Consider the following 23,161-nt stretch of genomic DNA (forward strand, 5'->3'; position numbering starts at 1 on the left):
CTGCTGGCCCAGGCCCAGCCTCAGGCTAATGTTGCATGTTTTAAGTAGTTGCACAAGCATTAGAGGGTTGGCCTTGGGACGAGGATGTTGCAGTCATCAGCTGTAGTACCTTTCTTGAAGGAGGACGAGCAGTATGACACCACTTCAGTAACTCCCTAGAGAAGACCGGGAGAGTTGCTAGATGGTAATCATCCAGACTGCAAGACAGGCCCATCTTCTTTGTGACTTTGATACACAGAAGTGTTGCATCAGGTGTTGGAGAATACTGGAGAATCTTGCTTTACTGCAGCTAGAGAGAAGGAAACAGGTTTAGGTCATTATGAAGATCCATAATAACTATTTTCCCCAGTGGTTCTATGTTAGCTACAGTGCACTTGTATTTTTCAGCCTATATTGGAGAGAAGTGGAAAGGGGTGATGATAAAAGACAATTTTCCAGTATGACTGTAGTGGCAGGGTGGTTAAATAAACAACTAGATGCATTTTTCTGCTAATATCCATGTATTTTTATATTGTTGTATTTTGGTCTGATACACTGATTAGTCTGATTCCTTTTCCATAGCTGTTTTAGAATACTCAGACATATAGTACTGATATATAGCACCTTTTTAAAGATTCTTTGGACATTTGAATTTCATTTGTTGCAGATAAAGAAAAGTACTGTATACCTTCATGAAACATGTAACCAAAACTTTTTTTTTTTTTGTAAACCATACCTGGGATTCATCACCACCCACACTGTGTACAGTGTTCTGAGGGAACAGACAGCACAAACATAACTCACATCTTCTCCCTCCTAATGTTAGTTTTCCTGCTGATTTTCTTACAGCTTGAAGTACTGACATGGATTCATAAAGGTTACCACAAAGTGTAGTCTACTTGTACAGTTAATGTAATCTTTCTGACTAGAAGGAGCAAAAAATGTAGTAGGGATGTTCTTGAGTACAGATTGTGTACACTTAGTCTACACTTAGTTTAGCTGCTATTCAGTCTGGCTCTATAATTTTATGGTTAAGATGTTTGCCTTATGCACCCAAGGTGCAGGGTTTGATTCTCACATGGGGTAATTGGCTAGGCTTAAAATGCCCCACAAGGACAGTTAGCCTAGTACTAATCTATGAACCTATAAAAACTCAAGTAAATGTGCAGGAATTATGAATATTCAGCAGATACATAAGTCACATTTAAAAATTGTACATGCTGTGTCTTCTTTAAGCCACAGTAAGCTTTACTTGTATAGAATCATAGGTTGTTGCCAGGTAGTAAACTAACCACAGTATCTCTTTCTCTCTCTCTCATTTTCACTCATACACACACTTTACTGTGTGTGTCTGTGAGGTCCAGTTTTCATTACTAAGCATCTGAGCTGCACACTTTTTTCTACAGTGTCATTTTTCAAATGCCATTTTAAGCCAGTTAGAAATAAATGATGTACTTCTCTTTGTATGCATAAGTGGTTATTTAATTAGTGTATCTAACACAGTACCTTCCTCCCAGTGAAGGGCTCCTGCTAGCCAGAAAACTCGAGTAATTGCAGCCAAAGTGATGGGAACAGGAGTAGGTCAGCATGATCACCCATGGATATCGTTCCCCCAGTAGTTCAACTGAACTTACGTTGGTCCTGTAAAAACGGTAGTTTATAACATTTGTTCCATTGTCATTGCATTTATTGCAGGTGGACCATCACATCACTTTTGGTCAAAACAGAATAGTTTTGGTCCTAAAAATTAAAATGCATGCGGTAGTTCGGTGATTAAGATCTCTGCCTTACAGCTTCAGTGTATGGGTTTCTAGTTTGATGTCTGGTTACTGTCTGTGTTGTGCTCACATGTCCTCCCGTCTCTGTGTGGGGGTTTCGTCAACTGCCCTACTTTCTTACAACTTTCAAAAAGCATGTCAATGATTTACCATTCTAAGCCATCAATTTACCTTTGCCATTGTTGTCTGGATTATGGCTGAAATGGGTCCACGATGACCACTTAACCTGATTAACAGATGAATAATTTCAGTTAAGTTAAACATTCTGTATGTAAATGCAAGTTAAACATTCTGCATGTAAATGAAAGACTACTATGTGTGTTTATTACAGTTTCCTAATCTGTTCCTATAAACACTGATCAGCTGTTTTGGATATTTACATCACAGACCTGAGCCATATCTTTATAAAGGAGATCACAAGTTCCCTTCACTGAAGCAGGGTGTTCCAGTTGTTATCCTGTATGCAGAATTAGGCACAAAGGAATTTGTCACATTTCACAAGGTGCTGTTAGAGAAAACTCAGAATGGTGAAATCCACTATGTTCTCCGTCATTTTATTCAGGTATGAATGTTTTTTCACAATAGATACTGGATTGTTCATTTTGCTATACACATTTATGTAGGTCATTATTTTACTTTGTCTGTATTTTGTGTTATGGAAGTGCAAATTTTCAACATATCCTTTCAAGGAAACATTTTTTATAGATTTTGTGTGTGTGTGGTTGCACGTGCATGCACCTTTAGGACCAAGAAGGAAATATAGCTTCATATCCCAGCTTTTCATAAAATGATCAACACTATGCAAAGAAACCCAACTCTATTAATTTTACTGCACCTTGAGCATAATTCTAATTAAGAAGCTACTGGTTTTGCCTTTTGTTAGCCAAGTATTTTAAACCATTTTTTCTCAAATTAAAACCATCAATAAAATCAGTAAAATGGACGTTTGAGACTTCTTCTTATTAATTTATAAGCAGAACGCATGACAGGAGATTGACAGATCAGTTGTAGTTGAAAATCATTAATCTGCTGTTGACAGTTTTGTACCACAGTGGAGTATTAGTGGGCAAACTAATAATGAGTAGATGTTGAAAAATGACTTTGCTTTGCCTCTGTGTATTTAGATGCACTGCAGTATGGTACAGCTGGGAGCAGCAACAACATTAAAGTGTTTCTTGAGTGTCACACAAAGTCAGGAAATGTTATTTGTTGAAACAAATAAGTATTTTCTAAACTTGCTTTATTTAAAGGAGACCTGTAAAGACTGCCTGTATCACCAAGACCCTGTTTGAAGGCAGAGAACTGTAAATATATATATCTATATCTATATATCTATATCTATATCTATATATATATATATATATATATATATATATATATATATATATATATATATATTTGGGTTTATGAAAATATTCCAGTTTTGTTAAACTCTTATAGTGACAAAGCTGTATGTGATCATACAAGACCACACAGCATAGGGTATAATTTTCAGAGTCCTCTTGGTTGATATTTTGATTCTATACCTTGTAGCTAAAACTGATAGCTTTTCTGGATCATAATTCAGTGCCTTGTTCAGACCCATAAGATGTAGTTCTTATTGCATTTCAACTCCTCCATTGATGACACACTGATTGTAGTAATGATAATGTGCTAGTGGATTGCAGATCATCCCTTAGCTGTTCTGCTTTTGCATTGGCTGAAGAGTGCAGCTTAGTGTGTTCTGCTGTGTGCATGAACTGTTTTATAGGAAAAATGCTCCAGTCTCACAGTAGCTTGCAGCCTTTTTGAAGAGTTAGTAATACATGGTTCAGTTTATTTTGTAGGCTTTTGCACATGTAATACAGTTTAATATAGTTAAGTTTACATGTTCTGTCCATGCTTTTCAGATTTCTTTCCACCACCCAGACTCCTGTTGCATAAGTTAATTGCAAACCTATGGACAAGCCAATGGGGATCTTTCTCCATGAGTATATGTATTATTTTGTATGCTCACACACACTGAAGGTTCATTAAGGAACTATTCTATGCAGTGTCCCCATCTACCACCCCCCTTGAGTGTTGCAGTTGTCTACAGTGGTGAAGGATACTTGTGTTGTCACAGCAGCCAGTACCATAAGCAGAGATGAGGAGGTGGCTGTCGTTTAAAAAAAAAAATGAAACATCTTTACTGAATTATCACTTGCAACATAGGCAATCATACATTTATATAAATGAAAACAAACCATATTGACATATTTTCAGATGCAGACATTATACATCACATATAATCTTCATTGTCAGTTGAACATTATATAACTGATATAATTCCTGCCTTCCCTAAAAACTCATTCCTCCAGCAAAACATTATTCTGCATGTATTGTTCCCACAATTCCCATTTTTCTATGTGATTTGCTCTTATCTTTTTCAAAAGATCCGACTTTCATTTCTTTTATTTCTTTTACTGTATTCATTACTTCTAATATGAGTGGTTTAGATGCCGATTTCCATTTTCTAGTACTTGCTTTTTTTGGTAGCCACAAGAATTAAACTCATCAAGGCCTTACTATGTCTAGGCAATTCTGACTGTGTATCTCAGCTCAAAAATCGTATCTGATGGCCGTTTTCATTCATTCCTCAACATATGGGTCTGGATCTGATCCTCTGATTTGACTTGGCCGCTGTTCTACAGCTCATGGAAGCCACAAACTCTCGAGCTTCTTCCGTACCCATAATGCTGCAGTTACCCTCCTTCCCCAAATATTATTTGCCACCTTTGGAAACACATGTGGCTGCTACAGCTGTTGAGTAAATTTTGTTCTTTTTTCAAACGATAAGTACTTTTCTTTACCTGTTTTATATTTCTAGTTATTACCCTCCCTTTACCCGTACTTTTACCATAGTTGGTAACTCCTTTAGACTATGATGTATTTCAGCAAACTCCCTTTTCTCCATTGTTGGTCTATTCTTTCCTAACCACTTGTTGGTATTTCTATAGTTACCATTGTTTGTAGTCTGTGATACCTTCCACCTATCTTCCTTAAAAAAACGAACAAACAAAAAATCCTTCTCCTTATTTTCTTGTCTTTCTGCTTTTTTGTATTGTGATTAGTAAGAACAATGGCAGATAAATCTTTGGGTTTTAAAAAAATGCAATAAGTGTGGGCACAGGATTCCCCTGTCTGACACCCATCAAATGTGTGTTTATTGCTTAGATTGTCAGATCCTACCACTTCAGACACCAGGTCTGTCTCTTCAGATCCTACTTCCTTGTAGCCAAAACCAATTCCTAGAACCCAGATATGCATCGTCTCTGGAGCCAGTCCCATCTTCCATCGCTTTTCCTGGAAAGACATCATTATACCTGCATCACCTCTTCCCATTCGTCCTTAAGTCTCACAGAAGCGGACATGGATAGAATGATGAGGAAGGTTCTTTCGACACAAATACAGATGAGAATTCTCCTGATCCCTACCCCAGTGAGTCTGGAGGCCATAACTCATACAAGTCCACCTATTTTGGTTCCTTCTGCGATCTATCCTTCAGTTTCAGAGCCCTCTGATCCAAGTATCTAAGGGCCATATGTTTCGGATCTACAGATACCTGTATCCGTGCATCTGACACTTTTTCTGAGCATTTCAGCTCCGAGTGTGTTGGAGTTGAAGAGCTGTCAGACCTGAGGCTTTGTTGTCTGATCTGGAGGGTTAGGATTGACCTGAAGTTCTCTGAGCCATCTCTGCCTCTCGAAGCCTCAGCATTAGAGAGTTCTGCTCCGACTGCTACCTCGTGGGTGGTGGCTTTGGGCTGGAGGGAACCGTTGGTCCAGAAGCACATTGTCTTGGTTCTGACAGGTTCTTTCTTCCCAAGGTATTCTGCCTTCGAGGTGGTGGAGAAAGTATTCTTGTCTCGAGATCAGATGGCTCTTTCCCCCTCAGATCTTCCTTCTGGTTCTCAGAAGTCTTTGTGTCATGAGTCTCAGCTTTCCACTCCACAGGGGCAGCTAGCCCAAGGTCTCCAGGTGACCCCACAGGGTATCGTTATATCTTCCAATAATTCTACAAGGCATCCCACTGAAGAAGTCCCTAGGAAGAGGAAGTGCAAGAGGAGGTACTTGGACTCCCTTCAGGAGTGAGTTACGGATGATACTGATTTCAATGAGGAGGAAGGATCCAAACAATGTCTCATTCAGAGGCATTCTAGAGATCCTGAAACAGTGGGGTGGTTGGTCCACCCTTCTCAAGAGTAATCGGTATTCCTAGTGGCTTTTGGTGTTGGCCCATCTACCTCCTGGGTGACCACTGGTGAGCTCATCAATTTGATTTCCCAGCGGGCATGGAAGGAACCACTTTCTATAGAGCTATCATCAAGAGACTAGATAGGATCTGAAAAGAATGGAGTTTTTGAACAAAGGAGTACCGGTAGATACTATGGTTGTGGCAGCAGCCAGCAAAAAAGAACTCATGGAACTGAGTTTCTCTGCCCACCAGAGAGTTAAGGGCGCTGGACAGATTTGGGAAGTGAGTATATGCATCAGTGACCTTCGCACACAGGTCCCTGAACTACTTTGCGCACTTTACCAGATTACAGAGGGATTTTATTAAGGAACTCTCAAAAACCCTTACAGGGACTAGTACTGCTGAGGCAGAGTCTTCTGTTGCTTCACAGTTAGCCACCCTTCAGTCCATTTTGACTTCATCTATGAGGCTCTTTCAAATACACCTGAAGGAGCCTCAAGAGCAATAGGTTCAGGCTTTTCCATCAGGAAACATGCCTTGATGCACCTGTGTGATCTTGCTGAGCCCTTCAAGTCATCCTTCATCAGTGCTCCTTTTGATGGAGGTTTGTTGTTTGGCCCCAAAGTTAAAGACATGCTCTCCAGGTGTTAGAAACTTGTCTGCTGTTGTGGTATGTTTTTTGACTGTCAGAGAGCCTTTTCTAGGAATCGGCAAGGTGGTCAAAGTATGTGGTTCAAGAAATCACAGGCTCCTTTCCATGATCCATGTGCAGAAAGTTCCCCTTGAGGCACAGAAGGGAACTCCAATGGAAGATGCTGCCCACATGGCAGAGTAGGCCTGCAGAACAAGGGGTCCAGAGATTCTTTCTCTGACAGGCCTGAAAGGAGGCCCAATTGCCCACCTCTGGAGGCAATCTAGGATCATTTATCCCTGCATCAGAGAGCCTGGCAAAACTTAACAAAAGTTACTTGGGTGCAGAGGATCATTTCAAGAGGCTATATAATTCCCTTTCCTCTAACACTGCCATTACAAAACACAGTTCCCAATGTTCTACTCAGTCAGAGGAAAGCCGCAGCTTTAGAAATACAAATGCTGTTAGACAAAAGTGTCATCCAGGATCTCCCCCCAGACTAGAAAGAATCCAGAATTTATTCAAGATTCTTTTTAATGCCAAAAAGAATAGGAGGCTGGAGACCAATCTTGGATCTCAACATCCTGGACAAGTCAGTTCAGCTTACTAACTTCCAGATAGTTATGGTTCAGTCCATTTTGCCTTTCCTGCACAAGGACAATTGGATGTGCTCTAGATTTCCAGGATGTGTGCTATCACATAAAAATTAACAGATGGCCGAGAAGACACCTACACTTCCAGCTGGGAGCCAGTCACTACCAGTTCAGAACACTGCCCTTTGGTCTGACCACAGCCATCAAGGTGTTTACCAAATGCATGGCAGTGGTAGCTCACTTTAGACTGCAAGAATTCCAAGTGCTTCCATACTTAAACAACTGGCTCCTTACCACCTCAACCAAGCATCTACTGATAACAACTCAAGACTATGTACTCCAGACTTGTTCCAATCTGGGCATCACAATCAACCACAAGAAATCTCAACTTCAGCCTTCGCAGTCTCTCGAATTCATCAGAGCCAGTTTCAACACAACATCAGTGATGGCATCTCTGCCCTTACCGGGGGTTCAAACCATTCATTTTCAAGCTGTCAGAATAATTCCGAATTCATTGCTACCAGCTAGCAAGTTATTACAGACCCTGGGGTCCATGTCAGCGGCAATATTTCTGCTTCCACTAGCAAGGTACCATATGAGAATTCTACAATGGGCATTGGCAACCCAGTGGTCCATCTTACATTAACCCTTGTCCACCAGGATCAGCATAACTCAGGCTTGCAAAAGATTCCTTTGGTGGTAGATTCACTCAGATAAACTTTTGCAAGGTCATCCATTCATCCTCCCTCAACCCAAGGCCATAGTGACCATGGACGCTTCCTAGATAGGGTGGGGGGGGCATTTCTTGGGGAAGACTGTTCAAGGCACATGGTCCCCTGTAAAGGCAAACTTGCATATCAGTGTGCTAGAAATGTGAGCAGTACTCCTAGCATTGCAGGCATTTCAAGACCTTCTCCCTTCCAGGACTATTATGATACAAACGGACAGTATGTCTGCAGTATGGTACATCAACAAACAAGGGGGAACCAGATCTTACCTCTTGTGTTGACAAGCTTCGAGTGTGTGGCAGTGGGCCATCTCTTCAAATTGATTTCTGGTAACAATGCATATACCAGGGAAATCCAAAGTGATAGCAGACAAGTTGACCAGGTCCATTTTATTACCTCATGAGTGGTTTCTCAACACAGAAGTGGTGGAAATGTCTGCCAATGGGGCCAGCAAAATGCAGCAGGTTCTTTGCCCTAATTCGTATGCTGGGGGAGTTGCAGAGCGATGCTCTCCTTCACGATTGGCCCGCATGTCTCCTGCATGTTTACCCTCCAACTCCCTTAATCCCCAAATTTCTACAGAAAGCATCTCATTTGAAGAGCAGAGTCATCCTCATTGCCCCTTATTGGCCTCAACAGATTTGGTTTCCTTTCCTTTGGCTTCAATCTAGTTTACTAACCTTGGATTCTGGATCCAATTTCAGACCTCCTGTCTCATCCGACAGATTTGATACACCCAGATATCTTGGGCCTCAATTTAACTGCATGGTATCTCTAATTCCATTGATAGCCAGACAGCCAAAGCTGTCATCTCCAGTGCAACACATTGTTTTATCTTCTCATAAGGCCTCTACCCGGAAAATCTACAAGAGCAAATGGAAAAATTTGGCCTTTTAAGCACAACAACATTACACAGACCCTTTCTCAGCACTTGTACACAAGATCCTTGAATTCCTGGCTTCCATTTTCAGTGAAGGGACTAGTCCCTGTACAGTCAAACTTCAGCTAGCTGCTATATCCAATTTATATACTGGAGTTAATAATTCTACTTTAGCATCTTCACGACTTTGTAAAGCCTTTATAAAAGGAGCATTTTTACTACAGCCCCCCATTCAAAGACCATAATGCACCTTGGGATCTTACTGTAATGTTACAGGCCCCACCTTAGAGTTCCTTTGAATCTGCAGCAAGATGTGAACTAAGATATTTAACTTGGAAAACAATTTTTCTCATAGCCATAACATCAGCTAGGAGAGTGTCAGAACTGCCACCATTATCTTCTAAGTATCCTTACTTAATCTTTCATAAGGATAGGGTATCCTTAAGAACCAACCTTTCCTTCCTAGGGGGTGTCACATTCTAACATTAATCAATCCATTAATCTCCCTGTATTCTTTCCACATTTCTCTAACAAAGGCAAATACATGTTACATTTATTGGACATTCATATACAGTTAACGTTTCTATATGCACAGAATTGAGAAATGTAAGAAGTATGACCAATTGTTTGTGTCCTTTTCGAAAACCAAATTGAGTCATCTGGTTTCAAAAGTAACTTTATTAAAATGGGTGACTTGACTGTATTTTCTTTGTATATAACAACCCTTAAAGGTCCATTCAACTAGATCCATGGCAACCTCATCAGCCTTCCTAGCCAGAGCTTCCATGGATGATGATTGTTCAGCTGCAGCTTGGGCCAGTGCTCATACCTTTATTACTTGTTGCAAACTGGATCTTGTCTCGTGAGGAAGAGCGGCATTTGGATCTAGAGTACTCTGGAATATCCTTCCTTAGATTCCACCCAGGATTTCGTCAGCTGGGGACTCTGTCCTATATGTTGAGGAATGAATGAAAATTGACAACATCAAATAAAGAAGTTATGTACTCACCATAACATTTCATCTGTATTGTCCATTTTCATTCTTCCTCAACTCCTCTCCCTCCAACCCCCTTCCATGTTTCTTTGATGACTTCTGGAACAACGAGAGAGTGCTTCAGGAACTAAATTTCCTTTTTCTTGACCTCCAGAAAGTGACTTTCCTTAATATGTGGAATATGGTAATATGTCTATTTTTTGGGAGCTGCAAACAAGATTTGGAGAAGGAGGAAAACCTGTAGCGTAATCGGTAAGGGAGGAGCTTGAGAGTTTGTGGTTTCCATGAGCTGTAGAACAGAGGCTGAGTCAGATATGAGGATCGGATCTGGACCCATATGTTGAGGAAGAATGAAAATGGACAACACAGATGAAACATTATAGTGAGTACATAACTTCTTTTTCCTTAGTTGCTCCAATTTGCTTACCCAGTATTTCTGAGAAATTAGTCTGCAGGGAATTTTTTTAAGTCTGCCAAGTCATTACACTCACATAAAATATGTTCCCAATTACCTCTTTCTTCCCCATCACACAGTTTAGATCAATTGTTGCTGCCCAAGGTTTGAAAACTTCCCCTTTAGCTCTTTTTTAGACAGACATCTTAAATCATTTTATGATACTACCCCACACCTTCTAAAAGATTCATTTGATGTCTTAGGTAGATTAAATAAATGAATTATGGAAGGAAAATTTGATACTCCTTACAACTGATGTCATTGACCTATTTTCATTTATTCCAAATAATGAAGGATTAGAAATGTTTCATAACAGCTTGCTGGACTATGAATTTTTATCTAATGATAAACTGAATTTTATTGTAGAAATAACATATTTGGTTTCAAGTAACATTTTTTTTACTTTGAAGGTAAGCTTTTTAAACAAGTCAAGGGAGCAACTGTGGGTGCTGCTTTTGCCCCAGTTTATGCCAGTTTTATCCTACTGGATTGGGAGAGAGATTATGTTTTTAAAAGTGAGTTTTAGGTACTTTAATTTATACCTAAGGTTCCTGGATGATGTTTTTATTTTATGGGCTGTCCTCTTCGGCTTAAGTGATAAATATATGAAATATTTGAATACTACTACTCAGTTTCTTAAATTCACTTCACATCTGGATTGGACTAGTATAACTTATCGTGACACTTTGATTACAGTAAGAGACAATGGTTTTAAATCCACAATTTACAGGAAACCCACCTTCAGTAACACTTATCTTCACTTTTCAAGCTGCCAACCTTTGACCCAGAAGAAAAACATAGTAAAAGAGCAGTACATTAGGGTGGCCAGGATGACTTCTAATAAAGATGATTTACTTAAGAAATGGATAATGCTTCTAAAATGTTAATTTCTAGAAGTTACCCAGAGGAATTAGTTTATAATTTAAAGGAAGAAGTGTTAAGAGAATGGGGATGAAAATTTAAATCTCTCTTGGGAGTGGGTTTTGATAAGAATGCTAGTATGCATGAGAATGAATCGGTTATTCGAAACAAGAAATATGAATGAGCTATAGTTCTGGAATATAGTAAATATACAAACAAAATTAAATGTATTGTGGATAACAATTGAATATAGTTAAAGTTTGCCCTGAGATTTTCAGTGTATTAGGCAGTGAACCATTATTTACTTACAAGATGACCTGTAATGTGAAAAATATTTTAGAATAGATATGGGATCTTACTGTACTGATATGGGATCTTTTGGTAGACAAACAAAAGTGATGGTAAAATGTGTTTTTTTTTGCAATCAATGTGCTTATATTTTGGAGGCAGACACAATTGTTTTAGAAAATGGAATAAGATCCAGGATTTATTTTCATGGAGGAAACTGTCAAAGTAAAGAGGAAGTCTATTTGGCAAAGTGCTCAACCTGTCCAGCATTTTACATTGTAAAACGGAAAGAAATCTGCATAAAAGGATTTATGAGCACTTGTATAACATAAAAATAAGAATTTTAATAGTGCATTATACATTCTCTCTGCTGTGTACAGTTTGACATGGTTCTGTTTGGTATACTAGAGAAGATTGTTCCTAACCCTAGGGGAAATGAATGACAAATAAAATTAGAACATAAATAACTTTTGTGGCAGCTTAGGTTAAATGCTAACACCATCCCAGGTTTAAATAACTTTTTATCTGTTCATCCACTGTTGGAACTTAATGCTTTGAAGTTGTAATTTAATGATTATTTATTAGTAAGAGGTTTTAAATATTAAGGTATGTAAGGGATTGTTCTTTCCGTTTTAAAATGTGAAGCTGTATGTACAATATGTTAATGTTATGTTTTTTTTATATTTTGTATATTTCACGTGTAACATAGGATGTTCTTCGTGTTTCACTGTTGCAGCCATTACATTTGGGTTATCTGCTTGCAGGTAGCCCTCAGTCAGCCTGATTAACAAAGTCTTGAGTCCTGCATCGTTTGCTGTCCCTTCTTTCATGACGTCAGGTCGTCAGGGGTATAAAACATGCAGCTGACGCCCTTACATTAGTCTTTCTTGCTGTGCGGTGCCTGAAGCAGTTTGCAAGTGCCGGTCGGCCGACTCCTGAAATTTTCGTTTTCGAGTTTCAGAACCGAAGTCCTCAACTAAAGCTAAGTACCCCGTTGGGGAAAATTTTTCTTGCTCCTTAGCGATGTCAGTAAAAGCTAATAATTGCATTACTTGTGGAAAGCAAATACCTCATAAAGATTTTCATTCATACTGTATCCCTTGCTTAGGCCCTGACCATGACGTACCTTGCTGTCAGTTTTGTGCTTTAGTTAATCAGCGCACTGTCCGTCATCAGTATATTTTTGCCTCTAAATATTTCGGTTCTCGGTTTAATTATCCAGAAATGTCGTCGGTCCGCCATCCGACTACCGTGATTCCGAAAATACACAAAGATAAGGACAGAGGCAGGCCACCGAGGTCCAAAACTGCCGACCACGCTTCTCCTAAGTCAGTCGCCAGTTCGCCAGTACTCAGTGAGGTGCTTTCACAGCCCTTGATACCTGCTACTTCTGATTCACAGGCCTCTACTGAGACCAATTCGGAGTCCGGTATGCCGCAAGATGCTTCACCTGTGGAACCCGCGGATGTCTCTACCTTGGATGTGTCCGGAGCCGCTGTGCAGGCACCTGCTTCTGAGGGTGTATTCAGGCCTACGGACTTGCATATTAAACCGCCTCCTTCTTCACTTAGGCCTAAATCTCGAACCATGCCTAAAAAACTGACACCCAGGCCACGTGCTCAGGCCTCTTTGCCTAAAAACAAATGATAAGAATGGCTGAAGATTTAATAACTCTAATCAGGGGTAGCCAACCCCCCCCCCCTTCTAAGAGGCCTAGGACTGAAGTTGTTTATGAATCTTCTGACCAGAATTCTGTTTTTTCTGATTCTTCTGATGAGTTGGATTTGCCCTTATCTACTTATGAGGATTCTGATGCAGAGGACTGCATTCCCTCTGCTTCCCCTCCAGAGGACTTTTCTTTTGGGGAAACCTTGCATACTCTATGGGAGCATTTCCACTGGGAAAGCCAGGATTTTTCTGATTCAAAAAAGAGGCTTAGGGATTTCTTACTCCTTACTCAGCATAGGCCTTTAGCTATTCCTCCTGTACTAGACATTGTTGATGATCCTTTTTCGGAATCTGGTTTGGCCCCTGATTCCTTTCCTCCTGCTCCCAAAAAACCTGACGGATACTGCAGGGTGCCTGCGTCACACAAGTTCCTTTTTAAAAATCCTATTGCAGATCCAGAGACTATTTCACAGGGCCCAAGGGCATTAAGGTTTCTACTGCTAAAAATCCTACCCCGTTTGATAGAGACTCCAGGGCAATGGATAGATGGGGGTAAGAAGGTTTACTCTTCTGCAACCTTGGCCATTAGGGCTGTAAACTGCCAGTTTCATATGTTAAAGGGTCTGCAACATGTTATTGGATTGCTTAAACAGACAATTATGTTGATTCCTGACTCTGTGGAAAATAAAGAATTACAGGATTTAATGCATTCTGCTGAACAAGTTGGAAAACATACTTTGCAATGTGGTTTTGATTCATTAGAGGCCTCTTGCAGGGCTGCTGTTACTGGGTCTGTGCTCAGAAGGCATGCTTGGTTAAAGGAGTGATCTTTGCCTGATCATGTTAAAGCTAAATTGTTGGATGCTCCCTTAAATCAGGACCGCCTGTTTGGCAACAAGGCTGAGGAAATTCTTAAAAAGATGGAAGATAAAGCTAAATATATGCAAACTGTTAAAGATTTCTTACAAGTTCAGCCTCCTAGATTTAGTAGGCACTGGCCCTCTAAGAATTGGTCCTTTCCAGCTCTTTCCAGGTCTTCTCAAGCCAAACCCAGACACATCAAAAGCCCCAGGTTTCATTCCCAAGGGACACACAGGACTAAGCAGTGGGGGGCCTCCACTTCCAAATCTGGGAGTAATAAGACCCTCCCCCCCCATGGTAAACTGTCTCAATGACTTCCGTTTAAAATTTTCAAGCACTTATCAACTGACTGCCCCTTTGGGAGGAAAGATTGCTCTTCATGCAAAGAACTGGGAACTCATTACCCAGGATAAATGAGTTTTAAATATAGTGTCCCAGGGATACAGATTTCACTTCCACAGTTTTCCAACACCAAGTGGGTGGCCGGACCTACCCCCAAATCAGTGGGCAGAGGTACAAAAACAAGTACTTTCTCTCTTAAGCATGGGGGGCTATTCAACTGGTACCGGAAGAGGAAAAGGAACAAGGTTTCTACTCTAGACTTTTCCTGGTACCCAGAAAAGACTATTCATGGCGTCCTATCCTGGACCTGTCTACTCTAAACACCTTTTTGGAAATTGCAAAATTCAAGATGCTAACTCTTCACCAATTACTTCCAATGCTAGGCAAAGATGCCAGGTTGGCAACACTAGATTTAAAAGAAGCATACCTGCACATCCCAATCAGGGAATCTTGCAGAAGATACCTACGCTTCAAAGCAAGCTACACACACTATCAGTTCTCTGCACTGCATTTTGGCTTATCTACTGCACCCAGGGTATTCACAAAGTGCCTAGCTCCAGTTATTGCATTTTGCAGGCAAAGAAATGTTCAAATATACCCATACCTGGACGATTGTCTAATTCAGGCAAAAAGCCAGGACATACTTTTGAATCATCTGGCCTTTGTACATAGGGTTCTAACTTGTCTGGGGTACACCATAAATGAAAAGAAATCACACCTGGTACCCTGTCAACAAATTATATTCCTGGGAGCAAGCTTGAATACAACTTCCCAGATGGCTTACCTCACGTCACAGAAACAATTTCATTTGACAACCTATTTCAAACAAGTGGCCACAAAAACCCTGCTATCTGCAAGACAAATACTGCAAGCCTTGGGGATCATGGCCTCCTGCATTCTTCTAATTCCATATGCAAGACTGCATATGAGGAAACTACAGTGGTATCTAAAAACCTATGGTGTCAACATCCTCAGGATCTAGAAGTAATGATTCCTGTCATACCTTGCCTACGCCTAGAATTCCTATGGTGGGCAGAGGCCTGCCACCAAAACAAGGGACTACCTTTCACACCACCCCCTGCCACCCAAACACTAACAATAGACGCATCAGACTATGCATGGGGGGCTCACCTGGCAGGGGAATGCATTCAGGGCAAATGGAACCCAAGTCAAATACACCTGCATATCAATCAAAAAGAAATGTTAGCTGTACAGAATGTTCTGACGGCCTTCAAGGACCACATTCTTCCAGGACAACTTTTGGTAAAGACGGACAACACCACTGTTATGTGGTACATAAACAAGCAGGGGGGCACACATCCTTACCCCCACTGCAGACTAGCCATGGCATTGTGGAACACAGCCTTCAGCTACCACTTGCACCTACAAGCTCAATTTCTGCCAGGAAAATTAAATACACTGGCAGATGGACTAAGCAGAAACCTCATGGACCCACATGAGTGGAAACTAGAACCAAGGATTTTCAACATGTTGACAAGCAAATGGGGGAGCCCAGATATAGACCTGTTTGCCTCTCCCCAGAACTACCAATTGGACAAATATTGCACAAGGACTCCCCACAAGCAAGCCTGGAAAGTGGATGCTCTATCCTTCAACTGGAAAAACCTATCAGTGTATGCCTCCCCCCTTCTGTCTCTGCTTTCAAAAGTACTACTAAAAATCAAACAGGACAAACCAAGGATGGTTTTGATTGCTCCAGACTGGCCATGCCAACACTGGTACCCCCTCCTGCGCAGTGTGTCATGGTTATCCCCATGGCACCTGCCTCAGACTCCTTCCCTGTTGTCTCAACAGGAGGACCAGATTCTGCACCCTCAGCTTCTAACACTGAACCTTGCAGCCTGGCTAATTACATAATCTCTCCTCTGCCATTCCTCAGTAAACCTGTGATGGGTATCATTTTAGAGGCAAGGAGGCCTAGTACTAGAAAATCTTATGCTGAAAAATGGAAAAGATTCTGTGCCTGGAACCAATCTCAAGGGATGAGCACAGCAGCACCCAATTTACCTCAGATTTTACAGTACGTAACTGAGATGCTTCACAAGGGCCTGTCTTTTTCCTCCATTAAAATCCACGCCTCAGCCATTTCAGCGCATTATAGCACCGAACCTCCCCTCTTCGCCCACCCACTGCTCAAGCAGTTCCTCAGAGGAGCCAAAAATTTGAGAACTCCCAGGAGAGCTCCAACCCCAGCCTGGGACCTTAACTTTGTTTTGGAGAAACTCACTCTAGCTCCCTTCGAGCCAGCTGCTACTGCAGACTTAAAATTTCTTTCTTGAATAACAGCTTTCCTTTTAGCAATCACTTCAGCGAGAAGGGTATCTGAATTACAGGCCCTTATGTCAGTAGAGCCTTTCATCATCTTTCATGTGGACAGTGTCTCCCTCAGAACCAATCCATCCTTCATGCCCGAGGTGGTATCCAGTGTGGCTCTTAATCAGTCTATTCATTTGCCAACCTTCTTTCCCAATCCACAGAATAAAGGGGAACGGGTACTGCATTCTTTAGATGTGCACAGACAACTTAGATTCTACTTGGACAGGACTAAACCTCAAAGGAAATCTGAACAACTGCTGGTGGCATTTGCTGCAGGGGTAGAGGGGAAGGCTATTTCAAAGCAAACCATTTCTAAATGGATAGGCCATTGCATTCATTTCTGCTATAAGCACCATAGAAAACCTATCCCCCAGGGGATCAGACCTCACAACACCAGGGCGCCATCTACCTCTATAGCCTTTCTCAGAGGTGTCCCTACCAGGGACATCCTAGAAGCTGCTACCTGAATCTCTGTGCATACTTTCACCAAGCATTATTATTTGACAGTTTTCTCTAAATCCAGAGCTGGCTTTGCCACTGCAGTCTTGCAGGGCCTTATAGCTGGTCCTAATGCTATCTAAATTCCTCCTCCCAGTCATAGCTTTGGGAATCTGCCCAAATGTAATGACTGCAACATTGAAACACGAATAACATAGTACAGTTGTTTACACTTACCATAAATGTAGATGTTCGAGTGTATTCACTGTTGCAGTCCTGGTTACCCTCTCTCCAGCCCCCTAACTTCTTTTGGCTATACCTCTACTTTCCTTTACTATGCTTAAAAGCCTTTTTTGGTGTATTTGCTTTTTTTGTTGGAGGTACATCATTGAACTTTTTTATTTAATTGCTCCCCATTAGAGGGGCACCTGACATTTGGGGCAAGAAAAACTGATGTAAGGGCATCGGCTGCATGTTTTATACCCCTGACGGCCTGACATCATGGACGAAGGACAGCAACCGACGCAGGACCCAAGACTTTGTTAATCAGGCCGACTGAGGGCTACCTGCATGCAGATAATCCAAATGTAATGACTGCAACAGTGAATACACTCGAACATCTACATTTATGGTAAGTGTACACAACTGTACTTTTCTTTACGTATTTATCAGATAATTAATGAATTAGGATAGGTATGCGGGTCTTCCCTATATTACTAATTTATACAGAACTGTGAATGCTAGAGTGAGATTATTATATTACTGGTGAAGTCCTAATTAATAATAGGACAAAAGCACTTAATAAAATATTATTGCTTGACGACATTTCACTGGTGACTGTCTCATTCTAACATTATCCTTTTGTTGGTTATTTGTCTTGTTTGGTAACGTTTTTACCACTATCTTGGGTTCCCCATTACACCTCCAACATTTGCAAACGCTTCCAAGGAAAACATCTAAATCTTATACACTTTGTTGCATATTTGGAAGCCATACATGTATCCTCCCATTTTTTTTTTTTTTTTTGTGAATTGCTTATCCATTCTCTCTTCCCAATCCTTACTAACCTGCTCTGATTGATTCCTATAGTTATCATACAATGTTTTGTATGCCCTACTTAATTATCCCATGTTAAGTTGTCAATCTCGCCTTCATTCTTGCTGGATGGGTTCGGAGCCGATCCTCGGCTCCGACTCGGCACTTGCTAAGCTCGAGAGCTAATTTTACCAGCTCGAGGCAACCCTATATCCCATGATGCAAGGCGGAGATTTACCAGATCTCGTTTGCCACTTCACTAACGAGGTGCCTTCTTTTACCAGCTCTAGGTAAGTGAACAGTTTTACAGACTTTTCGTCTACCCCCCCCCCTTTGAATTTATATATATATATTTGTATTTTGTTAATTAACACGAGATCATAGTAACTCCAACTTGCAAAAGACATCTGACTTGGTGGATATCATCCCCTCAAATACATCAAGGCAGACCATTTGTTCCTCTTGCCCCGGTTGCCACGGTTACATCGGACGCCTCCCTGATTGGGTAGGGGGGGGCATTATCAGGGCAGAATGGTCCATGGCACTTGGCAACCTTTCGAGTACCATCTGCACATAAATGTTCTGGAGATGAGAGCAGTGCTTTTAACATTGCAAGCCCTCAACGACTCTCTTCCCCTGGGAACTATTGCAGTCCAAACGTCCGTAGTGTGGTATATAAACAAACAGGGCGGAACCAAGTCCTATCCACTGTGTCGAGAGGCTCTCAGACTTTGGCAATGGGCAATCTCCTCTCACCGGTTTCTGATAGCAATGGACATACCCGGGAAATCCAATATCATAGCAGACAGATTGAGCAGAGCTATTCTCTCATGCCTCACGAGTGGTCTCTCAAACAGTCAGTGACGGAAGAGATTTTTCAGAAGTGGAGCCTTCCTTGCTGCGACCTTTTCGCTACACCTCAAAACAGCAAATGCCCAGACTTCTCTCTCTTCCCCCTTCCAGGCCATCCCCCCAGAGACGCTCTAACCCAAGATTGGCCCCGGGGATGACTTTATGCTTTTCCTCCTTTTCCGCTGATACCTCAGCTAATTCAGAAAGCAACCGCCTTGAGAGCCAAGTTGATTCTCATTGCCCCTTATTGGCTTCGACAGATATGGTTTCCATTCCTACATCATTACCTCTTAGTACAGCCATGGCATCTGGACCCGGTTCCAGATCTTCTGACCCACCAGTCGGGTCAACTGCACCAATCCATACCTTCTCTCAACCTCACTGCTTGGTTGCTCCACTTCCATCCTTAGCCAGGCTTCCTATGATTTCTAATCCTGTACGGGATATCATAGTAGCTTCCCTAAAATCTTCTACCAGAAAGATCTACACTAGTAAATGGCGACGTTTCTCTTTCTGGGCGAAAGCTAGGAACATAGACCCCTATACTGCTCCAATTCATTCGGTATTGGACTTCCTAGCTGACATTTTTAATTCAGGATCCTCTTCTTCCACAGTGAAAGTTCAACTGGCAGCCATTTCAAATTTTCATATAGGCTTTTTGGACCACAACATTATGTCACATAAGCTTTGCAAGGCATTCCTTCGAGGTATCTTTTTATTGAAACTTCGGATTAGAGACCCCCCACCACAGTGGGATCTAAATTTAATTTTAACATCCTTGATTCTTCCCCCTTTCGAACCTGCAGCTGCCTGTTCTTTGAAATTGCTTTCTTGGAAGACACTTTTTCTAGTTGCCATTACATCTGCCAGAAGAGTATCTGAGCTTCATGCTCTCTGTGTTCGCCCTCCCTATCTAATATTCCACAAAGACAGGGTATCTCTAAGGACATCTTTCTTACCAAAGGTGGCATCACAGACTAACCTAAATCAATCCATTGATCTTGATGATAATAACCAGGCTCTCTCACCATGAAGTTGTGAAATCTCTTAGAAAGTCTGTGGAAGACTCAAGGTTCAAATAAATCAGCGTAAACAACAAATCGACAAAAAAAACAGTAGCTTCTTTTTCCAATAAAAGAATCCAGTATAGAGACACCAAGAACTTTTTTGTGTGTTGTGCGCTAGTCACCACTTCACCTCACTCAGCAGTCAGACAACATTTGAAACATCTATTTATACAGAAAGTAAGAAAAAAAGAAAAAAAAAAAAAATAAAATGTTCAATTTTAAATTCATTGTTCAATAAGTTAACTTTAGTTTAGTACAGTAACTTAGGAAAAAAAAAAAAAAAGTCTCAAAATTCTAGTATTTTTCCCGAATTATTCTGATAGAGCTGAACAAAAGTTACATTATCTCGATGTTCACCGCCAGCTCAGATATTATCTGGACAAGACAAAAATTTTTAGGAAATCTGATCAACTATTTCTATCCTATGCAGAGAACAGGAAAGGCCTTCCAGTTTATAAGGTAACTTTATCTAGGTGGCTGTCTTCTGTGATGACTTACATTTATCAGCTCAGAGGCAAAGAGTTGGTTTCTAACCCAAAAGCCCATTCTACCAGAGCTCTAGCTACATCTACAGCTTTTCAAGCTAGACTTCCAATAGACACTATTTGTGCAGCAGCCACATGGGCCTCTCCTCATACCTTTGTTTCACATTATAAATTAGATTTGGTCTCCAGAGACAGAGCAAATTTTGGTTCCACCGTTCTCAAGAGTCTGTTCCATTGAGCCACCCAGGATAGAGGTGCTAGGGACGCGGTCCCATCCAGCAAGAATGAAGGTGAGATTAACAACTTAACATTTAGAAGTTATGTACCTACCATAATGTTCCATGTTAGTTGTCTTCTCTTGCCTTCTTTCTTGCGTCCCGCCCTCCATCCCCCTAGCCTGGTCAGACCGGGAAGATTATTCATCTTCTATTAAGAGGTTATTACCTTTTTCTAGCTGTTCAACTCCTAGTGTCATTAGGTTAGGTTACGTTGATCCTTTCTAGAGGGTTATGATGTTATTTAGTATGGTTATTTTCTTCCTCCTCTTAAGTTGGAAGAAAATATTACTATTTCTTTAGCTACCAAACGAGATCTGGGTAATCTCCACCTTGCATCATGGGATATAGGGTTGCCTCAAGCTGGTAAAATTAGCTCTCGAGCTTAGCAAGTGCCGAGTCGGAGCCGAGGATCGGCTCCGAACCCATCCAGCAAGAATGAAGGCGAGAGAAGACAACTAACATGGAACGTTATGGTAGGTACATAACTTCTAATTTTTAAGATTGGTTTCTGTTCTAGATTCTACTAAAAATGTTACCAGTGCTGGTTTTTCACTTAGGATCCCTCTGTACCTTTCCTCTTTCCCTAAAGCAATCCTAGATAGGGAAGGCAATCTCTAGCCTGCAGTGCAAATCTATTATTGGCTTCTTCCCATTCTATTACCTTTTCTTCTCCAACTGTTTGCTTCCAATACCTTGTTTCCTTTGACAGTTTTCTCCAGTAAATTCCAGCCCCCCCCCTTGCCTATTCTTTGTAACCCTAATTGTAATCATCCCTATAGGCAGAATTTCCTTTTTCCATTCCCATGTTGGCTTTGTTCTTAGAATACTATCTGCTACTTTATGAATATAATATTCTGTATGGTTATTGTTATTCTCCTTAAGTATCTACATCCAAAGTCCCAGTGTCTCCTTATGTATTGAGCTTCCCCCATTTCATCATCATCCCTTTCCACTTTGAATTATAGCTTTCTGTTTGTGCTGTGTATAGGAACCTTAATTTTGTAGCTCTGAAGTACCTCTTCAGATCAGGTAATCCCAAACCACCTTGTTCTATTGAATGGATTAACTTATCCCACTTAACTCTTGCCCTCTTCCCTTCCTAGATATAATCCTTCAGTTTTTTATTAATTGCTATCTGCAACTTCTCCTCTGGTTAATTGAAATAGCTCTCACCTGTGTAGAAAACTAAAGGGACTAAAAACATTTTCACTGCTTTTATCTTGCTATCCATGTCCATAAAATAGTTTCCAGTTTCTCATTTTTTTGTATTATCTTTTTAGTGTCTTCCCACTCATCCTTAACTGCCATAACAGAATCCTTTTTAACCCATATTCCTAATTAATTTATTTTATCAAGTCCTCACAAATATGGGTATTGTGAACACATTCATGTATATAGTTTACCGCTCTTGCATTCGTTTTATCTTCACTAATCCTGTCTCCCGAAAAGAATTGAAACTGTCTCAGAATGTTCTACAGCACTGAACTGCCTTTTCTGGTTTTATCAGGTACAAATTAATGTCAATATTATCTGAAAATAAAGCCAACTTTTCTTAACATACCAGTCATATCCTTGAATTTCTTAGTCCCTTATTTTCTTTGCCAATGGTTTTAAATATAATGCAGGTAGCCTGGTTCCTCTGTTCAAACAGAACTTATTTGAGAGGACTCCCCCACTTTAATTTTCATCTCCAATCTCTCCTGTATCCTCCTAATTAACCTTATTATTGTGTCAGGGAATGCAGATGCTTTATAGCCCTTACCCTGTTGAATGCTTTCTTTGCATCAAGACCTACTGACAATGGTGATATTTTCTTCCTTCTGGTTCATCATTATTCTATTAATGTTGTCAAATGTTTGCTTCCTGTGCGCAAAACTACATTGATTCATGTCTTGTCAGTTATGCATCACCTTTGCCATTCTTTTAACCATTATAGACATAAACACTTTATAATCATGGTGTAGAATTAGAACAGACCTGTATGAATCTGAATATTATGGGTCTTTACTGCCTTGTAGGTATTTCAGCTTTCTACAAGGATGCTGGCACTTCTCTTTTTAAAATAGTGTTAAACAAAACCTTCCAGATCTTCATCACTTTCTTCCCTCATAGCTTCCAAACTTCCACAGGAATACCATCTATTCCTGGAGACTTTCCTGTAGATTAGTTGTCCATCACAATTTTTATCTTACTTCTTCTTATACTGTTAATAATTGAGTCTCATCTACCTCTAAACTTAGCATATTTAATTCTTCCATAAACATTTCTATTTGTACTTTTACTTGATTTTCTAATACCTCTACTTTGTACAGATATTCATACAATTTTGCAAAATATTTCTAAGTACCTCTACAAGATCTCAGGTTATTTTCCTTGTTATTGGTGCTCTAAGCTTAG

The 23,161-nt window shown here is 40.6% G+C and overlaps 1 protein-coding gene across 2 annotated transcripts in view; it reads left to right on the forward strand.

The window, feature by feature from the left end:
* UGGT2 (UDP-glucose glycoprotein glucosyltransferase 2) overlaps positions 1-23,161 on the forward strand; it is a 4,352,373-nt gene that overhangs the window by 638,455 nt on the left and 3,690,757 nt on the right. For both annotated transcript variants that reach the window (XM_044072987.1, XM_044072988.1), the window contains exon 6: positions 2,145-2,319. In XM_044072987.1, the coding sequence (XP_043928922.1) occupies positions 2,145-2,319 (175 nt within the window). The remainder of the gene's footprint in view (positions 1-2,144; positions 2,320-23,161) is intronic.

This window comes from Protopterus annectens, chromosome 5.part1 (genome assembly GCF_019279795.1).
Source record: "Protopterus annectens isolate FY-2018-M chromosome 5.part1, PAN1.0, whole genome shotgun sequence".
Lineage (NCBI taxonomy): Eukaryota > Metazoa > Chordata > Ceratodontiformes > Protopteridae > Protopterus > Protopterus annectens.